At 35.6% G+C, this 21,671-nt stretch overlaps 1 protein-coding gene across 4 annotated transcripts; it reads left to right on the plus strand.

The window, feature by feature from the left end:
• The first annotated feature begins 7,103 nt into the window (after positions 1 to 7,103).
• Positions 7,104 to 18,467, plus strand: LOC101898347 (esterase B1). 4 transcript variants are annotated; one of them, XM_059118090.1, is made up of 4 exons: positions 7,104 to 7,293; positions 15,856 to 16,174; positions 16,985 to 17,135; positions 17,198 to 18,467. In XM_059118090.1, the coding sequence occupies exons 1-4, from the start codon at positions 7,262 to 7,264 to the stop codon at positions 18,400 to 18,402; spliced, it is 1,707 nt and encodes a 568-aa protein (XP_058974073.1). In that variant the 5' UTR covers positions 7,104 to 7,261; the 3' UTR covers positions 18,403 to 18,467. The 4 variants fall into 4 exon arrangements, with proteins under 4 accessions (XP_058974073.1, XP_005175160.3, XP_058974075.1 ...); XM_005175103.4 differs by lacking the exon at positions 7,104 to 7,293 and adding an exon at positions 7,300 to 7,766; XM_059118092.1 differs by lacking the exon at positions 7,104 to 7,293 and adding an exon at positions 7,795 to 7,965.
• Positions 18,468 to 21,671: the final 3,204 nt, after the last annotated feature.

Below are 21,671 nucleotides of genomic sequence, written 5' to 3' on the forward strand. Positions count from 1 at the left end.
TTACTTTTTTAAACCCATTAGAACCACAGATTGTGCATAAGAATCCTCATAAGTCCCCCTAACCATGTCGGTCTGTTTGTCCGCCAAAAGGTGGACTTGATGGGGTACTATTACATGGAGAAAATTCTAATATTTATAGATATGTTGAAATTTTTGTGTAAGATTTTCACCCTCAAAAACACATTTTTAGCTAAATCCTTTAAAATATGGTAAAAAGCGAAACATCGACCTACATTGAAAACTTTCTTCATCCCTTATAATCCAAGATGACAAATAGAGACCAAATCGAAAATATAGCAGAACAACATAGCATGACCTCATAATTGAGGTCAGACTGATTTCAGAATAGTCAAATATAATTACTATTTTACACCCATTACAGTAATATGGGAACAAATTTTATTTTTCATTTAAATTGTAAATTGGAGACCCCATAAAGTCCATATTTTTCATCATAGTATAATTCAATGACGATTTAACAAATATTCGGTCCCGTGCTACTTTCTTACATTTGTAATTTGTTCATGTTTTCACAATTTATTTCATATAGATGTATATCCCAAATCTACGTTCCCAACCAATATTCTCTTAAGGGTTACAAATTCAATAGAATACAAATTTTTCTTTTCTGACCACACATTAGATGTGAAAATGGACTTGGGGATACTCCAATGTGGGGACTTTACATGAATAAACTTATATGTGGCAATTATCTGTACGATGGTTCTTTACCCCAGGGTAGCATAAATACAATTTTTTAGTGGTCAAGACCAATATGGGCCCTACTCCGAAAATCTTATGCGAAGAGGTTCTCTACCCCCTTAGAAACAAAGATGCCAAATAAGGGCCAAAAATAGAAGAAAGTGGCGAAGACTAAAAAATGGCTTAAATCATACGATGGTTATTTATGATCGATATCATGACCTGCAAAAGCGATTTAAGGTATCTTAAATGTTCAGGAAGAATTTTTGGAAGAATAGAAATCCTATTCTTACTAAAAGTCCCATTCGCTCTACTATTTTGCACCCTTTATATTTGGTATTTTACTGATTGTACTCCCAAAAATTTTTGCATTTTGAGCTCTCATTGGACGGATTATTGTCACATGAAAGAAGTAGGGCCACGCTTTGAAATAAGCTCCATTAGTCTTTTTCGGTCATTTTTGTTTGTTTAAATGTTTGCGCATCTTCCAGCTGAAGCACGATGTAGGCCCTGGAGTTGAAAGGTAGATGTCAGTTACCATCGTATTTCGCACTTATTTCATTTTTTTGTTGAAAAATTGTATATAGTGAAAAATTATTCATTATTTTGTTCACAAAAAATTCACTGAATTCAATATGGTAATACAAATTGAAAAAAAAAAATTGACAAAAGAAGAATAACAATTTGAAAAAATCTTCAACTTGTTCGCTGATTTTTTACAGCAAATGTTTAAAGATCCTTACAAAGTTTGTCACTGGAATGTACTATTATTTTTTCGATTTTTTCCCGATTTGAGAATTTTTGCAATGAGAACTCTTTTTCGTGATTTTTTAGCGATTTTGAAAAAGTAATTTTCTTTTAACTTTGGTGTGACCGCATTAAATTATTTCGATATCATCTATTCCGTTTCGCCACCGCATAATTCGGTACTACACTTCCATGTAACCCGCCATCAATTTCAGTTCTCAAGATATCAAGTCAATTAAATAAATTGGTATTAGTATTCGAATTCAAAAATAAAATATAAAAAACACTACAAATGTACATTAGAAAAAAAGTAAGTCAAAATGGAAAAAAATCATGCAAAATAAAACATTACTATTGTACATTTCAAAAGTCAAAATGAAAATCTTAACATATAACATTTTTACGCGATTTTTTTGGATATTATCCTTTTCGGATAAGAGACAACTCAGAATTTGTATGAATCATTAAAATCAGTTCAGCGGTTCTTAAGTTATAAGCGTAGTAACTAACACAACTTTCATTTATATATATAGATTAAGAGAAAGAGAAAAAAAGGAGACTGGGAGACTTGAAAAGTGAGATGGCTAACTTTTGGTGATTTTTTCAAGGGGGTACAGAACAGTTATATATACATTACTACTGCTATGGTTGCAAGTATGTCTTTTATAAAAAAACCTATCGATTTCGAAACAATTCCTTTGCAAAGACAATGAAATGTCTGGGCCTATTTCCCTGGCACTCCATTCGTTTTAGGTTGATTATCCAACAGTTACAGGAATTCAATTACAGGCCGCCGCTCAGTAATAGCCACTTCATCAACAAACTCGCCATTGTTTTTCCCAGTTTTGCCAGGATGATTAGATCTACGTAACCTATTCAGTTGGTATCGACACAAATGGCCAAATGGAGACAAACGTTACGGCCTAATGGGTGGGCCAGCGGTCATTTACGCCAAGTTCCATCGATGTCGTGTCCAGCCAGAGTAGTCTATTAGCCTCATACTTTTACATTTATATTTTTTTGGAGCAAATAGTTTACGTTGAACTTTTACGGAATCGCTTGCTGACAACGTGGACAGCGTGTAGGTTGTCTGGTGAATCCGACTGTTCCCAGAATAGTTTCGTAGCAACGCGAAAACAAATAAAACAACGGACATTATGTGTCTGTTTTGATGCTGTCGGGTTTCATGTGTGCGTATGGTTGTGTATATGGCCGATGGCGTTGCCGTTATTTTGATTTTGTAAATTGAGTGTTTTCCAACAGTAAATAGTTGCGGTTCACAGTGAATTTATGGAAAAGTTTTCATGCAATGATTATACCCTCCAACATGGTATGGAGGGTATACAGTGTTGCCTGTATTCGACGGACCCATCTGGCAACGCCATAACTTTTGACAGAGATACACGCCAATGGAATGGGCCCAAAGAGTCATCGAAAAGGCCGAAGATGACGAGCAATTTTGGAACAAAATTATCATGTCCGATGAAGTCCATTTCACATTGAATGGGACCGTAAATAAGCAAAATTACTGTTTTTACGCCACTGAAAATCCTCAGGAGATTCAAGAAGTGCCTCTCCATGACGAAAAAGTCACAGTTTGGTGCGGCGTTAGGGCGAAAACGGTCATTGGGCCGTTTTTCTTCCAAAATGAAAATGGCCATGCTGTTACCATCAATCAGGAGCGTTATCGCGACATGATGACCAATTTGGTGATGCCAATTATGAGGCAGTTCTGGTTTCAACAAGACGGCGCTCCACCGCACACAAGTCGCATAACAAACATGGGTCCGTCGAATATGGGCAACCCTGTATTAAGTTTGCCATCCCGTTTATAACACAGAGTATATATATTCTTAATCAGCATACCGACAGTCTGTCCGTCTGAACGTAATGAAGAAAGTTGATAAAAATTTCACTCGGATGTGTGTTAAATCTGCAGGACTTTTGGTATTGAAAATAGGTCATATGGTATTGAAAAAGGACTACGATTTGGTATGTCAATATAGGTCTAAGTGTTAGTATAGTCCGCATACAACTGTACCTCCAGATATTCGGTACTTGGATGATTCGTGTCACATTTTTTACCGGAAATGTTTGAAATTTGCAATTTGAAGTTCTAATGGCTACTACATCCTTTGAGAGAAAATCCCATATGCAAGTCCAGATCGTCGTGTAACTCTTATATAATGGTACCTACCTACAGGGTGAGATGAAAAAAACTACAACCAACTTCAAATTGCTGTCATTTCTAAGCCACTCGTCCAACAGCTGTTGAAATTATTCCAGTGAGAGCTCATTATATTGTTTACAAGCGTACAAAAGCATTTTGGTGAGAATTTTCCAGCAAAAAAAGTTATTCATGATTGAATTCAATCGGGATAGTGTGATTTCCTTATATTTGGCTGGAAAATCACAAGTGACTATCGTTAGACCACTCCAGCATTTAAATGTGAATAAATATTTTGTGTCTCGTACCATCGCTCGTTACCGTGATACTGGTAGCGTAACCCGGTGTCAAGAAAGTGGATGGAAGAAAACAGCAACATCAGCAGAAATCGTTCGAAAATAAAGAAGCGACTTGATCGAAACCCGCATCGCAGTGGCCGAAAAATGGCTCGTGAGCTGAACATATCGCAATATTCTATTTAGCAAATATTGAAAAATGAGCTCGGAGTAAAGCCATTGAAATACCAAAAATGCAAAAACTTACACCGCAACAGAAAGAAACCAGTAAACAAAGTCTTAAAGTGGGGCGGGGCCGACTTTATGGTACACTACAGCACATTGCTAATTTAGTAGAGCTGCGCATAACAATTAAAAGTTTTTATGAGGGAATTCAATCATACACGCTATGATTATAATTTAAAGTTCAAAGGACTAAATATGCCGAAGCATTTGTATCTTTTAAATTCGGACTTGTATTACTCATTTGGTACAGAATTAATTTGAAATCGGATTAAGAAATATATGGGGCTATATCCAAATCGGAACCGATCTCCATAAAATTTCGTAAAGATATTTCTGAGCTGTATTTGATATATCTCCCTGAATATCGTGCATATTACGGCTGTGGGTAACAAATACGACAAATCGGATGAACAGTATATATGGGAGCTATAGCTATATCTGCACCGATCTTCACCAAATTTGACATACTAGCTTCTAGACAAAATTCGGTCCTAAGTACCAAATTTCATCCCATTTGGACAAATGTTAGACGTTTGGTGCACAATAAAAGGTAAATCGGAAGAATTTATGTATGGAGATATATCCAAATCTGAACCGATCTCGATAAAATTTAGCAGATGTATTTCTGGGCTGTATTTGATATATTTCCCAAAATATTGTTGTTACAGAGTGTATATTACGGCTGCGGAGGACAAAAATAACAAATCGGATGAACAATATATATGGGAGCTATAGCCATATCTGAACCGATTTCGATCAAATTTGGTACACTTATTTTCAGGCCTAATTTGGTTGTATGTGCAAAATTTCATACAATTCGGGCTTATATTACATGTTTATGTGCACAATAAAAGGCAAATCGGACTAAGATATATATGGGAGCTATATCTAAATTTTGACCGATTATCTCCAATATCAATAGGGTTCGTCCTTGGGCCAAACAAATGATTTGTGCAAAATTTCATCTGGATAAGACAATAATTGCGAACTGTACTTTGTTTACAAAAATACTTGGACAGACGGACATGCATAAATCGACAGAGAATGTGATTCTATGCAGATCATCCAAAGGAACTATGGGTCTATCTCGTTTCCTTTTGCCTCTTACAAACAAATGAACAAAGACATAATACCCTGACCACCTTGTGGTGTAATGTATAAAGAGCTAAGGTGTTGATTCGCTTAACCGAAAGTGGAGAAGTGCCGAATTTGGTTTTCTCCGTTGGGAAAACATTCGTTGTCCAGCAGTTGTAAACAAAAAAAGGATCCTGTTTACTTGCCAAAGAGGTCAGCCGAAAATGTGGACCTTCGGTTGGTAACCAGAACGCTAGCGCCGGCCATGGTGATGGTGTGGGCCGACATAACAACAGATGGTCGCTCTCCGCTAGTATTAATCGATAGTGGCATCAGAATTAATGCTGAATATTATGGCGAAAATATTCGGAAGGGTGTATTAAAGCCTTGGGCACGCAAACATTTTGGCCGCAGGCCTTGAACATTCCAACAGGACTCAACACCATCTCACTCAGAACGCGCCACCCAAGAATGCTTACAAAATGAGGTTCCTCGCTTCATTTCCAGCGCACAATGACCACTAAATCTCCGGATGCCAATCCGTTGGACTATTGTGTCTGGAGTATTTTGGAAAGCAAGTTTGACACTAAAAATACCAAAGTGTCGATCACCTCAAGCAAGCGCTTCGCCGGGAATGGGCCAAAATACCGCAGAGTAACATTTGGGCAATGTGTGGTGGTTTCATTGGCCGTTTGAAGGCCATAATTCGTGCCAAAGGTGACAAACTCGAACAAATCTATACTGCTATTTCCGACATTTTTTTTTCTTTCATTCAATAAAGTTAAAAACAAAATTTAAAAATTATGGCGATATATAGATCAGCTATTTTTTAATCTAATCCAATATAAATAAAAATGATATAAATTTTGACCGATTATCTCATCCTGTATTCAACAAAGCCCTATTTCAGCAGGCTAATTCTTCGAGGTCAGGGGGAGCCATACTCCTTTAGTGATTACCTGTAAACCTGTTGTTATCCTTGTCCGATATAGCTAAACCGTATAACATTAACCTCTGTTCTTAAACTAATCATATACATATATTTTTTGTATTTCAACATAAAAATTTCCACACTCTAAACAGAGCGATGAATTTTCAATACGCTATACCCATTGCAAATTGAAAAATCTGCCAAATCGGCGATTGCTGTCATTGGCTTCCCCAAACGTTAATTTCCCACATTTTTTAAAGTTGACAGTTTTAAAGTCAACTGTTTTTCTTTGGAAAATATTCGTAACATTATATTTTCTTTGGAAAATATTCGTATATTGTGTATAAAGTTTCGGCTGTTATCACCAACAATCATTACAGGGATCAAATAGTTCAAACTGAATGACAAGGAATATTTTTAAATGTTCTTCCCTTACTCCGAACTACCATAGGCAAAAATATATTTCTTTTAATTACTTTATCAAACTATAAAATCCCTTTCAAAACACTGTCCACGCTAGCAAGTAATGCAAAACAAAACAATTGTAAACAAACTGAAATAAAACTAGAACCTATAAAATGACCGGCAGAGATATCAACAAATGTAACAACAATAAAAACGTCACCTCCAAGTACTATGAAATTACGTCAATACGAACATCAGCAGCAGCAACGACAACAATAACAATAAAAGATAAAAAACCAACGCCAACTCGCAGAATTCCAATGGAATCTCTAGCAATATAATTATAGGACAGGCGAATGCAACAACATCAGGCATACTTCAGTTTTGTCGTATACAAACCACGACGACGTATACGACCTATACAACTTATTTTAGCACAAGTGCAAACACACACACACACATACTCATATACTCGAACATCCATCGAATAAGTACTACATGTGAGGTTTTTGAGCTAAACGAATGTTGCCAGCAATGTTGCCGGACACTCTCGCCCATTCTTTCTCCGCATTCGAAATGTATTGGACGAGACATCGCGTTCGTGTGGCACCGCGGCCCACGGCCGGTTCGATGCGTTGATTATTATTCGTTTATAACGGTATTCGTTGTATTATCAATACGATTAAGTTCCATAGGCTGGACAAGCGAGCATTGATGTTGTGGAGTATAATTAATGGTCCCCCTCGGTAGGCGGAGGGAAAAATTAAAACAGCAGCAACAACAACAACAAAAACTAAACAATAACAAAAATTGTTTGTGTTTCAACAAACGGCGATAAAGAACACAACAAACTTTTGTATATATTTACAAACAAAAGTCCGCCATGTGTGAATGTGGCATACTCTCCTCACACACAAACACACACGCACACACATTCACTGGCGACTATATAAATAATAATGGATTAAACTGAAGCAGAATGAAATGCGATTTTTTTTCATTTTTTGTTCTGTTCGTTTACATTTTCTCTAAAAAAGCAGTCAATTTAAAAGTGATTAACCAACGAGGTGTGTTTTAAACAGCGGCATATCATTTTCCGACTCGGACAAGGATAGGAAATTTGGCCAAAAGAATATTGTGGCGGTATTAAATAAAGAAAATTAACAGACAACATGGATTTAAATATTGGAGCAATTGATCTCATTAAGCTGCTGGGAAAGTAAGTCAAGTGCAAATGTGTGACGAACAATGCGATGATAATTTTCGGTGGAAATGAGGCAATAAATTTAATTAATTCAAATCAAAAGTTACAACAAATAATTAGTTCAATACAAACAAAGAAATATGCGAAAATAATTTTCTGCAGTGAAAAGTAAAATTAATTATTTGTCTGAAGAGGTAAGGTTCAATCCAACAAGGTGAATAAATCAGTATAAATCAGTTTGCGAAATATATACCAGCAGCATATATAACCATTAATTCTCTTTGCTGGAGAGTTGGCAGACAGAGTGCACACACATATTCAATTCACATTCATCACAAAATACATTTCGAAATTTGAGAGTTGCTATCCAGAATTTAAATCCTTCGTGGAGAAAGTGCACATTTTAAAGGAAATCGGATACTCACGTCGATTTCTATGATATATTTGGTTTTTGACAATTTTGCTCATTTGTAATATGGCACCATATTCGCACAAAGAGCGAACCAGCAGAAAATCAGGGTGAGATAAAAAAAAAACTACAACAAAGTCAAACGCCATATTTTTATACCTCCACCTTGGATATATTAACATTGTCATTCCGTTTGTAACATCCTTAAATATTCGTCGTAGACCCCATAAAGTATATATATTCATAATCAGCATAAAATTCTAAGTCGATTTAACGATGTCCGTCTGTCTGTCTGTTGAAATCACGATACAGCCCACATTATATGACGTAGAGCGCCAAAATTTAGCAGAGCAATTGGTATTGTGTCTAGGATGGTTGGTATTGAAAATGAGATATATCGGTCCACGTTCCGGTATAGTCCCCATATAATGGTACCTCCCGATATTCGGTATTTTGATTATTTATGCCACATTATTTCACGGATTTGTCTGAAAATTGGTACTTGTAGGTCATAATGGGTCTCTGTGCGGGTGTCAAAACATTGTATGTATGGGTCCACGTTTTGGTATAGCCCCCATATTAAGGTACCTCCCGATATTCGGTATTTTAATTTTTTTGCCACATTTTTTCACGGATTTGTCTAAAAATTGGTATTTATTGGTCATAATGGGTTCCAGCTCCGGTGGCAAAACATTGCATGTATGGGTCCATGATTTGGTATAGCCCCCATATAACGGTACCACCCAATATTCGGTATTTTGATGGTTTTTGCCACATTTTTTCACTGATTTGTCTGAAAATTGGTAGTTGTAGATCATCATGGGTTCCAGTTCGTGTGGCGAGTCATTGTATTTATAGGTCCACGTTTTGGTATAGCCCCCATATAACGGTACCTCCCGACATTCGGTAATTTGATGATTTTTGCCACATTTTTTCACGGATTTGTCCGAAAATTGGTATTTGTAGTCATAATGGGTTTTAGCTCCGTTGGCGAAACATTGTATGTATAGGTCCATGATTTGATATAGCCCCCTTATAACGGTACCTCCCGATTTTCGGTATTTTGATGGTTTTTGCCACATTTCTTCTATTGTTTCTTTACCCTAAGGTGGAGGGTATTAAAAGTTTGACCCGGCTGAACTTAATGTTTTTTTTTTTTTACTTGTTTTTTTCTAAAATCAAGAACTTTCGTGGGAGGGTCACCAAATCGGTGGACCATCTTGAAATGCTCCAATTTTTTATGGAAAGTTTTTCGCATTCCTTTTTTTGGTAAGTGGTTCTGCAGCATGGGTGTTGAATCTATAACACGAACTTTATTATTATTTGAACTATGTTTAGCCACTATGAATGCTTCAGTTTGTTATTCAACTGATAACAAATCTATGAGTTCCAAATTTATACTCTTATCAGCTATGTTATATACATAGTTATGTATGCCATATACTTGATAATAGTCGAGTTTAATAAACTGCATTTTCTGCTCTAATCACGGCAAAGTTGACCACCAACAATGCAGACAAAAAAAAAAACAAAGTTATCAAATTATGGTTTTATTTGGTACCCCTAATAAAAAAATATTAAAAGTCATTATCGTTGCAATGTTATGTACCTTATATTAAGTTACACTAGCATACAAGTATTTTTGAAACACTCTCCTCCAATAAGTGATTAAATTCTCATGGAGCTCATACATTCATGATCAGGATTACCTTCTAGAATATACTATCTTGTATGTCCCTTATATACCCTTTAAATTGTAAGTATTTTGAAGGTTTGAGCTACATTTTCAACTCTAAATAATCAAAATATCGAGGTACAGTTATATGAGATCCATACCATAATATGGACTACATGGTTGTCAACAAGCTGGGAACCCAATGTGCGAAATTTCAATGAATTTAGCTTAAACGTGTGACTGGACCTATTTAGCCCATTTTACAATCCCAACATTCCTGAATATATAAAAAAACATATGGACACAATTTAATCAACCCAAATAATTTAACTCGGAAGCTAGGGTCATTTCCACAGACGAATAGACATGTAGACGGACGGACATGGACATAGAATTTATGCTGATCAAGAATATATATTCTTTGTTTGGTCTACTTTTTTATATTTCGAGGTGTTATAAACGGAATGACAAACTTAATATACCCTCCATGCTATGGTGGAGGCTTCAAAAACGAGTTGGAAAGTCGGATTTGATATATTATTATGATATATTATTGATTTAGTGTACTACAAACCTGAAATCGGATAAATATATATCAAAGCTATATCTAAATTTAGACGGATTAAAGCTTATTTCAACAGGGGTCGTCTTTGGGTCAATATAGTGAACTGTGCGTTTTCTTTTGAATTTTACGAACAAATATACAGCGACAAACTTATAAACTTCTCACAAAATATCTGGTATGAAGGCCAGATATATGGATCCAGTAGTTCAGGAGCTTCGGATTCAAAGACTCATAACTTAAAACGGATGTTTTATGCCATAAACAACCTTGGAAGTCTAAGCTTTGGTTCTAATGCCTTCCCCACAAAGAGTCAAATTTCCCATAGCAAGTGAAAAACATTAATTTTGTCTGGGCTGAACCTACCGTGATTTCTATTGTGATTTCAGCAGACATTAGGACGGACGTTCAGTAAATCGCTAATATCATCTATTTCATGGTGTAGATTATAAAAATACACTTGGAAAAAGGATGGTGTATTCTATTTGGTTCCAACAAGCAATCAACATTTAAAAAAATAATCTATAGAAACATAAAGCAAGTGGAATCTCTTATTAATCCAAACTTTTCACTGGTTTCATTATTTTTTTCCCACGAAGATCGCGAAGAAATGTCTCTATAATCATAACTGTAATAAAATGTCAAAAGCGTCGCCGATTTTCTGCCAGCTTTAAGGATACAACACTTTAAGTTACCGCAAACCCAGAGTAAACATCCATCGTCAAACCCAGAGTAAACATCCATCGTCTACCGTTTTCAGAATTCATATCAAAAATCAGTCAATTTGTGAGTGACGATAGATGCCCCTCTAAACAATCTAGAAAATTACGTTTACAGACCCAAAAATCGAAGACGCCTCAAATCCAAACACAATTGTTTTATGTGCTGCAAAATAAAACAGTTTCACCAACTGATTTTTGCATAAATGCTAATAGCTCTCAATGGGAAACGCAATTTGTTTTATGACCTTTTATGATCGCACTGTTTTTGTTTATTTTTAAAATCATTTAAACTAAAGCAATGGAGAAAGAAATTAAACTAAGTGTTTAATAAAGAAGCAGTGCCAAAGTACAAAAGCTGTAGTACACTGTACTTTATTGTATCGCAACGTATAAAAAAATAATCCATATAAACAAAAAAAAAAAAAATATATTTTTATTAGCAATTTGTTTAGAATACGCCAACAAGTAAACACTTCCCCTTTCTATGCTGGACCCACACACACACACACTCCCACAGTTACAGGCTGACATAAATATTGTAACACAACTGTCTGTCTATCTGTCTGTCGGTTTGTCTCTCTGTCTGTTTGTCTATTTACTCATAGACTACAATTCAAAGGTTAATTGATCAAAAGCTCGAATATTTACAAACAACACAAGAACGGAAAGCGACAAAAATAAATGCTCGCTCAATTCATAGGAATTACGAAGCACTTTTTCCCTTTTGCAATGAAATGTGAATTGTTGTTGCTGTTGTTTTAACTTTTACATGCTATATTAAATCTTAATTACATAAAATATTTTTACAACTTCACTGGTAGTATATGTGTGTATGTATGTTTGTACATATACAGGGTGAGATAAAAAAAATGCAACAAAGTCAACCGCCGTAATTTTGATTTTTTTTAATTTTATTGAATGAAAGCAAAAAATGTCGGAAATGGCATCAAATTTTAGAATTTTAGAATTTAGATTTGTTTGAATTGTTCACCCTTGGCACGAATTATGGCCTTCAAATGGCCAATGAAACCGTCACATGCTGCCCGAATGTTGCTCTGTGGTATTTTGGCCCATTCCCGGCAAAGCCCTAGCTTGAAGTGACCGACACTTTGGTACTTTTTTGGTGCCAACCTTGCTTTCTAAAATACCCCAGACACAATAGTCCAACGGATTGATATCCGGAGATATTGGTGGCCATTGGCCGCTGGAAATGAAGCGAAGAACCTCATTTTGTAACTATTCTTGGGTGGCGCGTGTTGAATGCGATGGTGCTGAGACCTGTAAGAATGTCCAAGGTCTGCGGCCAAAATTTTTTCCTGCCCAAGGCTTTCATGCACCCTCCAGAATATTTTCGCGATAATACTCGGCATTTAATCTAATGCCACGGTCGATTTATACGATCCTAGAGCGACCATCGGCTGTTATGGCGGCCCACACCATCACCATGGCCGGGGCTGGAGTTCTAGTGGCCAACCGAAGGTACACATTCACAGCTGACCTCTTTGGCAAGTAAACACAATAATTTTGTTTGTTTATAAACTGTTAGACAACGAATGTTTTCTCATCGGAGAAAACCAAATTCGGCAGTTCACCGTTTACAACTTTCGGCCAAGCGAAGCAATTCTGTAGCTCTTTTGAGACTATTTCGGTTTTCTTCCTGAGCGATGGTACGGGACATGAAAGATTTATTCACATTTAAATGCTGAAGTGCTCTAAAGATAGCCACTTGTGGTTTTCCAGCCAAATACAAAAAACCGCACTATCACGCTTGAATTCCATCACGAATAACTTTTTTTCTGGAAAATTCTCACCAAAATGCTTTTGTACTTTTGTAAACAATATAATGAGCTGTCACTGAAATAATTTTTACAGCTGTCGAACGAGTGGCTTATAAATGACAGCTTCCTGAATTTCGTTACAGTCTTGTCATCTCACCCTGTATATGCAAAGGCAAGATTTGTTCTTTTTTCTAAATAGCAATTTGTTTTCTCCTGCTTGTAAAATTATGTGGAAATATAAGTGAGGGATGGTGCGGACACCTAATTGCTGTGAAAATTATACTGGTTTCAGTAATAATTTCTATTGATTTTTTTTTAATTATAAAAATGCACATGATTTCTGACTTGTTAGTCGTTTTATTTATATAATAAAGGCGTTTGATCGGTTACATGATTTAAATGATGGAAAGCAGAATAACATGCACGTGTCAATTACAAAAAATGCAAATTAGATAATGCTTTTTATTAAAATTTTACACAAGAAAACTCATATTTTGTATTTAATTAATAACTAGCTTCTTTAAACAGTTTCTTTAGAACATCGCCTGTTGTATTAGGGATTTTATTCTTCTCAGCGTTGAAAATGTTCTCCCCATAATTTTTCTAATCGATTTTAAATTCTTGTATATTTGTCGATCACGATGCCGCCTATGGTATCTCCTATTCATTCGATGGTTTCTTCGACTATTCAAATGATAACGATTTGTAAAATCTGTACCACTACTATCATAATCATGTCCATTCATATGCGTATATGAATTTCGAGAATTTAGAGTAGCGGTATTTTCAACACTTGCATTACTGCGATTTTCAGTGGCTCCTGCAGCCAGACCTTCATTCTCCGCGGCGCCAGCTGTCACATTCTCAGTTTCTTCCTCATTTTCATTGCTCAGAACTTCAATGCGTATGGTTATGGGAGAAATATCTTGATTTTGATCCAAAATGTTTTCATTGGATTCCGTAGTTGCTTGATTTTCGTCTAAAATATTTTGATTCGACTCCTCATTGTTGATCTCATTATAATTTCGTCCATTAAATGGGCACATTGTAATTTTTAAGAATAATGAGGAATATGAAACAAATTTTAAAAATATAAAAAGTTGAGAATGAAAGTTCAAATAAATTGTTGTAGTTTCAAGTGTCAAAATATCCAATTCAATTTTGTGGAACAATAAACAAGGTTGATTAGTTCTTCTAGACGAATGCCAATGAAAAACTTTAAATCCATAAAAAAAGTATTGTTGCAGAACCTGCAAGAATCTAAAGTTTTTACTACGTTAAACGATTTTTTATATCCTCCACTATACATAATATGGAGGGTATATTAAGTTCGTCATTCCGTTTGTATCTCACCAAAAGAATCATTTTGGACATAATCAATTTTAGACATGATTAGGGTACAATTCTGAGACGATTTAGCCACGTCCGTCTGTTGTAATTACGCTGAAGTCAAAACGAATGAAGATAGGAGGCTAACATTTTGCACAGAACAGTATTTTTTGTTTTCTGCCGTCAGGTCAAGTTCGAAGATGGGCTAAATCGGTCCACGATATCGTAAATCCCCCTTATAACGGTGTCATCCGATATTCGGTATTTTGATAGTTGTAGCCAAAATTTTCAATGAAATTGTCTGAAAATCAACAAAACTAGTTCCTTCTGAGTACTTTACCCTTTGGAAGAGTATTGTTTCCACAATATCTTTTATCCCCCATATAACGGTACCTCCCTATGTTCGGTATTTTGATGATTTTAGCAACATTTTTCAATGGAATTGTCTAAAAATCCATACTAGAAGTTCTTTCTAAGCACTTTACCCCCTGGAAGAGAAATGTCTGTATAGGTCCACGATATCGTATAGCCCACATACAACGGTAACCCCTCCCCCCTGTATTCCATACTTTGTTTCAAATTTTGTATTTAGAATTTGTAATGGGTACTGCAGCCTATGACAAAAAATTACGTATGCATGCCCACGTCTTCGTATAGCCTCCGTATAACGATATGCAGGCCCAATTTTTCGTATATGCCCCATATCTCAGTACCTCCCTATATTCGTTATTTTGAAGATTTTAGGTACATTATTCACCAAAACTGTTAAAAATTTTGTATTTGGAATGCCTAATAGGTGATACAGCCTGATGCAGTTCCAGGTTTTCGTATAGCCCTGATATAAGGGTACCACCTTATATTCAGTGTTTTGATGATTTTATCTACATTATTAATAGATTTTTTTAAGTTTCGTACTTGAATATTGTAATGGCTTATGACAAAAGTTACCTATGAAGGCCCACGTCGTCGTATAGATCCCAATATAACAGTTATTTTCGGTACTTCTAAGGTTTTATTTATTTTGTTTTTTTGTGTTTTTGAAAATTTCTTGGGTATGTTGATGATATCGGAACAATTTTAACCTTCGACAAATCTTTTTCAAATTGAAGACCTCTTTGTAATTCCGTTTTTAACTCCTGGAAATATTCATAATAGACCCTACAAAGTATATATCGTCTATCCGTCTTTCTGTTGTACTCACGCTATCTTTCTAACAAATTGAGATAGAAGGCTAAAATTTTGAACACATTAATTTTGCCAGTAGTTAGGTTAAGTTCTAAAATGGGTCATATCGGTCCACGTTTTCGGATAGCCCCCACATAACGGTATTTTAATGATTTTAGCGACATTATTCATCGGAATTGTTTCAAATTTCGTATTCCAAGTTCGTTCGAATTTTTGGTTGATTTCAAAAATATATAAAATTTAACATACTCTCCTTTCAGTGATGGGGGCATTATAAAGTCTTTAATAAAATAAACTTTAAATTCAAAATTCTATTGAATATTCAAAGATACCAATTATTCCTCTATGTACATTTGCACATATATATTTCAATAACTACTAATCAAACCCTCCCGTTCAATATTAACAATATAAATTGCAATTAACATTTTCCAATTCATACAGATTCATTGCACACAAAAGCCAACAGATACGTCTGGCCACTAAGGAATACGAAATCATAAATACATCGCTGGGCAAAGTGAAAGGATTGAAACGGAAAACGCTCTACGACGAAGAAGATAAATATTTCGCCTTCGAAGGTATTCCCTTTGCCAAACCGCCTGTGGGCGAGCTAAGATTTCGAGCACCACAACCGCCGGAACCATGGCAAGATGTTCTCGACTGTACCGATTACAAACCGAAACCAATGCAATTTCATTTCGTTCGACGAATGATAGAGGGTTCCGAAGATTGTCTGTATTTGAATGTGTACTCGAAGAAGGTATGTAGCTGTGTGTGTGTGTATGTGAAATGATAGTTTCGATAATTGGATAAGGTTTGAGCTAAGCAAAAACAAAATGTGGTTTTAGCAAATGACTAACTGATGTTGGGCGCCACCATGGAAGTGATAGCAAAGCAATTATTTGTTCTGTATCTGAGGTGATATTCCACTTCCTTAGCGGTAACAAATATATAAAAAAATATTTATTGAATTGGGTAAATGGGGTTAGAGAGATTTTTATAATGTAAATGATCGTTGCTATGATTGTCCTACTTATATCCGAATAAAGGGAATAAAAGGAAGTTTCTACTACAGGCCATTATTTCAAGACTTAATAGCAGTCGAGTTCCAGAAACTGCAATATTACACTCCTACATACAACTGTACCTTTGATAAACATAGTGGAGGAGGTAATAAAAAGTTCGGCCCGACGTAAAGGTATTATGTCTTTATAGATTTGTGTGTATCATGGAGAAGGAAGCGAATTAAACCCATAGTTACTTTTGAGGATCGACATAGACGTACTTTCTGAGTCGATTTATGCATGTCAGTCCGTCCGTCCGGCTGTCCATATATTCTTGGGAACAAAATGTAGGTCGCGTTTGTTAGCCGATTAAGATGAAATTTTCCAAAAAATTTTTGTTTGGCCCAAGGACGAACCCTATTTAAATTGATGAAAATCGTTTCAAATTTAGATATAGCTCCCATATACATACATAGCAGTATGGGGTATCATATGGTCGGCTCCGCCCGACTTTTGGTTTCTTGTTTAGATTAAAAATTGCATAACTATTATTTTTATTTATTTAGCTCACCAGCAGCAAACCCCTGCCTGTCATGGTCTGGATTTATGGTGGAGGTTTCCAAATTGGTGAGGCGTCTCGTGACATATATGCTCCCGACTATTTTATGCAACGTGATGTGGTACTGGTTACCTTTGCCTATCGTTTGGGAGTGTTCGGTAAGCATCCATTCAATATTTCATTAATTTAAATCACCTAATCCAAATTCCCTAATTTTCAGGGTTTCTGAGTCTTGATGACCCCGATCTACAAATTCCCGGTAATGCCGGTCTAAAAGATCAAATCATGGCACTAAAATGGGTGAAAGAGAACATACACAATTTCAATGGGGATCCGAATAATATTACACTATTCGGAGAGAGTGCCGGTGGGGGTTCTACACACCTAATGTGTCTGACACCACGCACAAAGGGTCTGTTTCACAAGGCAATTGCACAATCAGGAACGGCTCTGTGTCCATGGGTAATTAGCAATCCCACAAATTGGGCCTATCGGCTGGCCTGTCAAATTGGTTACAAGGGCAACAACAACGACAAAGAGGTCTATCGTTACTTGGCCAAACAAAGCCCCAGTCGTTTGGTGGCAAAAGACACATCACTGCTAACCAAAGAAGAACAATTCAATCATCTGCTCTTTGCCTTTGGCCCAGTCATTGAACCCTACGATTCGGAAGATTGTGTTATAAATAAACCCATCAAAGAATACCTTTCTTCGGCCTGGTCCAATGACATACCCATGATGATTGGTGGCAACTCTTTTGAGGGGCTGTTTCACTACAGCGAAGTTGTGAAGTATCCCTACAAAGTCAATGATTTAACGGACTGTGTAAATCTACTCCCCGATGATTTGAAAAAATCCCACAGCCAGGAGGATCTCAAGGCAATGGGCCAACGTTTGAAAGAACTCTATTTCGGGGACAAGAAACCCCATGCCAAGGAGACATTGTATGAATTCCTGCACCTAATGACCCAGCGAACATTTTGGCATGGCATACATCGGGCGATCAAAGCCCGTACAACCTATGCTGCACCAACACCCACCTATTATTATCAATTTGATTTTGATTCGAAATTCTTCAATCATTATCGTAATTTAAAGTGTGGTCGTCCCGTCAAGGGTGTCTGTCATGCCGATGAGATATCCTATATGTTCTACAACATCAATGCCGAGAAGTTATCAACAGCAACAAGAGAATATAAATGCATACAACGTATGATTGGTATGTGGTACAATTTTGCTCTCACATCGAATCCGAACTGCAGAGAGATCTCACCCACCACATGGGAACCCGTGAGTGTGGACAACGATCCAAAGCAGCCTTTTAAATTGCTGAACATAAATGATGATGTGGAATTTATTGATGTACCAATGCATAAGTTATTAACTGTTTGGGATAGTTTTTATACCAAAGAGCCATTGTGTTAAGAGTTACAATTTTAAGCTTTACGTGAAACTTGCCAAAAATTATAGAGTGATATTTTGTATATTTTTTTAATTTATATTTTTATATAAAAATGTTTGGTTTTAAGCAAATTTGTTAAATTTTCAAATATTTTCGAAAAGAAATAAATGTTAAAAAGTAAATTATTTTGTGGAATAAAAATTTAATAATAACACGTTTCATATCGATGCCATGGAGAACTAGTGATGAGCCAAACTAAAAAATATAATAAAATAAAAGAAAAATGGGATCACATCACAATATTTTCACAATTGGCTGTCTTACCAGAATCTACGAAATTTAGTGAATTAAAATGTTGTCTTTTTTTCGTTAAGGGCGATTACAAGTTGGTTCATATTTTCCCTTTTTATACCCTCCACAAAAGTATGGAGGGTATAATAAGTTGGTCATTCCGAAGTGTACATTTCAGACCCCACAATGTACATATATATTCTTGATCAGCATAAAATTCTATGTCGTTTTAGCGATGTCCGTCCGTCTATCCGTCTATGGAAATCACTCTAGCTTCCGAACGAAATGAGGTAGGTTGATAAAATTTTACTCAAATATGTCTGCAGGATTTTGGTATTAAAAATGGGTCATGAAGGTCGACGTTTTGGTATAGCCCCCATATAATGGTACCTCCCGATATTCGATTTTTGGCGATTTTAGGGACAATATAAATTTGGTATTTAAAGTTCGTAACGGATACTACGGTCTATGGCAGAAAACTATCCGTGTAGGTTCACGTATTCGTATAGCCCTGATAAACGGTACCTCCCGATATTCGGTATTTTGATGATTTTTGCGACATTATTCATCGAAATTGTTTCAAATTTTGTGTTGGAAGTTCGTAATTGTCTGTGCAGGTCCACGTCTTCATATAACCCCCATATAATAGTACGTCCCTATATTGATAATATTAGCTACATTATTCACCGATTTTTTTTTCAAACTTCGCATTTGTGTATTGTAATGGCTTATGAAAAATGTTGCCTATGCAGGTCCACGTCGTCATTTAGAATTTTTAACGAATTTTATTTTTTTGAAAATTGCCAAATTCGTTCCAAATGGTGGAGAGTATTCAAAGTTCGAAGCCGAACTTACAGCTTTTTTACTAGTTTTTTATACCCTCCACCTTGAAGCATCCCTAAATATTCGTCGTAGCCCCATAAAAATATATTTATAATCAGCATAAAATGCTAAGTCGATTTAACGATGACTGTCTGTCCCTCTGTGTGTTGAAATCACGATACAGCCCACATTATTTGACCTAGAGCTCAAAAGTTGGCAGAATAATTTATATTGTGTCTAGAATGGCTGATATTGAAAATAAGAAATATCGGTCCACATATAGCCGCCCTATAGCGGTAACTCCTGATATTCGGTATTTTGATGATTTTTGCCACATTTTCACGGATTCATCTAAAAAATGGTGTTGGTAGGTCATAGTGGATTTTGGCTCCGGTAGCGGAGTATTTTATATATAGGCCTACGTTTTTTGTATAGCCCTTATATAACGGTACTTCCGATATTCGGTTTTTTGATTATTTTCGCCACATTTTGCCACGAATTTGTCCAAAAAATTGTATTTGTAGTTCGCAATGGGTTCTAGCTCCGGTGGTGGAAAATTGTATATATAGGTCTACGTTTTCGTATAGCCCCCCATAATGGTGCCTACGGATATTCGGGATTTTGATGGATTTGTCTAAAATTTGCTACTTGTTCATAATGGGTTCTAGGTCCAGTAGTAGAACGTTGAATATTTAGTTCCACGGTTTTCTATGTCGTACATATAATGATACCCAACGATATTCCGTATTTTCATAATCCTGGTCACATTTTTCACACGAAATTATTTCAAATTTGTTATTTAAGAAGATTTGGTAGATGACAATCCTTAAAAGTATAAAATTGTCTATTGAGGTTCCCGTTTTGAATTCAGATACTTTTATATAAAAATGTTTCCTTTACCCAAAGGTGGAGGGTCAGGCCAAAGTTAATGTATCTTTACTTGTTTAATTATTCATTTGACAATATCTCTGTCAAAATGTATATTATAATTCCAATATCATGGTACAATAAGGAGGTAGAATAGCTTCGTAAAACTACAGAAATACAATGCCCGCTTCCTGTCAGAATTATTCATAATTATATCCAACAAGTTGTTTTCATTTATTTGATATTTTGTGGTTACTTTTCAAATGTATCAAATAGCGCGAAAAATGAATGAAATGCCTGGATGTTCTCTTAAAAATATGATCCTAAATTTGGTAAATTTGGTTAATATCATTAATGCACGTGCCGCTATTTATGTTTCTTCCTATAATTGATTTTGAAAATATTTTGTTTTTATTTTTCAAAACAATAAATACATACACAAAATTGACAGAAGTCGGGCTCACTTAGAAAAAAATTGTAATCAGCTGGTAGCTCTACCTTACCTTTTTATTGTACCATGTTCCAATATATACACACAAATCAGAGATGGGAACCTGTTTTTTATTCTCTTAAATTTGACAAGGAAAATTACGGGAAATTCAGAGATGGATATGCCCATGGTACAATGAAGAGAAGGTAGGTCAACTTTGAAAAAATTGCAAGTATAGAGGTCTACCTGTTTGGCTTGTAATGTCAGAAATAGTATCAAAACAATAAAAAATCAAACAACTTGTTGCATTTATTTTGAATAAATAATTGAAAACCGCGAAAACTGAATGAAAGGTCAACACTTCTTTTCAAAACCAGGTTCTATATATCTCTAAAGGATTATTTCACTACAAAAACTCCAGATTTTGTCGATGCATACGATGAAATAAACATTTTGAAAACATCCGAATTTGAATGTTTTCTGAACAATTTTTTTGTTACTGAAAAGAAAACACATACATAAACAAATAAAGATGACATATTAAGCCAAGAAAATAAAAAAATTGAAATCATATGGTATCATAGCCCTACCTTGATATCATTGTACCATGGATATGCCTATATAAATTGACTTAACTTTCTTTATTTTACAATGTACTTAACATAAATTTGTTTTGGGTTCCTCAATTAAGCCGTTTCGTGAAAAGCTAGTATCTGAAATAAAAAAAATTCGCAGATTGGGTCGAAGTAGTCTTCGTGGTGAAATCCATCTTCTATGTTAGAGATTTGTTTCTATCTTCAAAATCATTAAAGGGGTAGGTTTATGCATGGTACAATAAGAAGCAGGTGATTACAATTTTTTTCTAAGTGTATCCGACGTTTG

The sequence above is a fragment of the Musca domestica genome, unplaced genomic scaffold (assembly GCF_030504385.1).
Source record: "Musca domestica strain aabys unplaced genomic scaffold, Musca_domestica.polishedcontigs.V.1.1 12, whole genome shotgun sequence".
Classification (NCBI taxonomy): Eukaryota; Metazoa; Arthropoda; class Insecta; order Diptera; family Muscidae; genus Musca; species Musca domestica.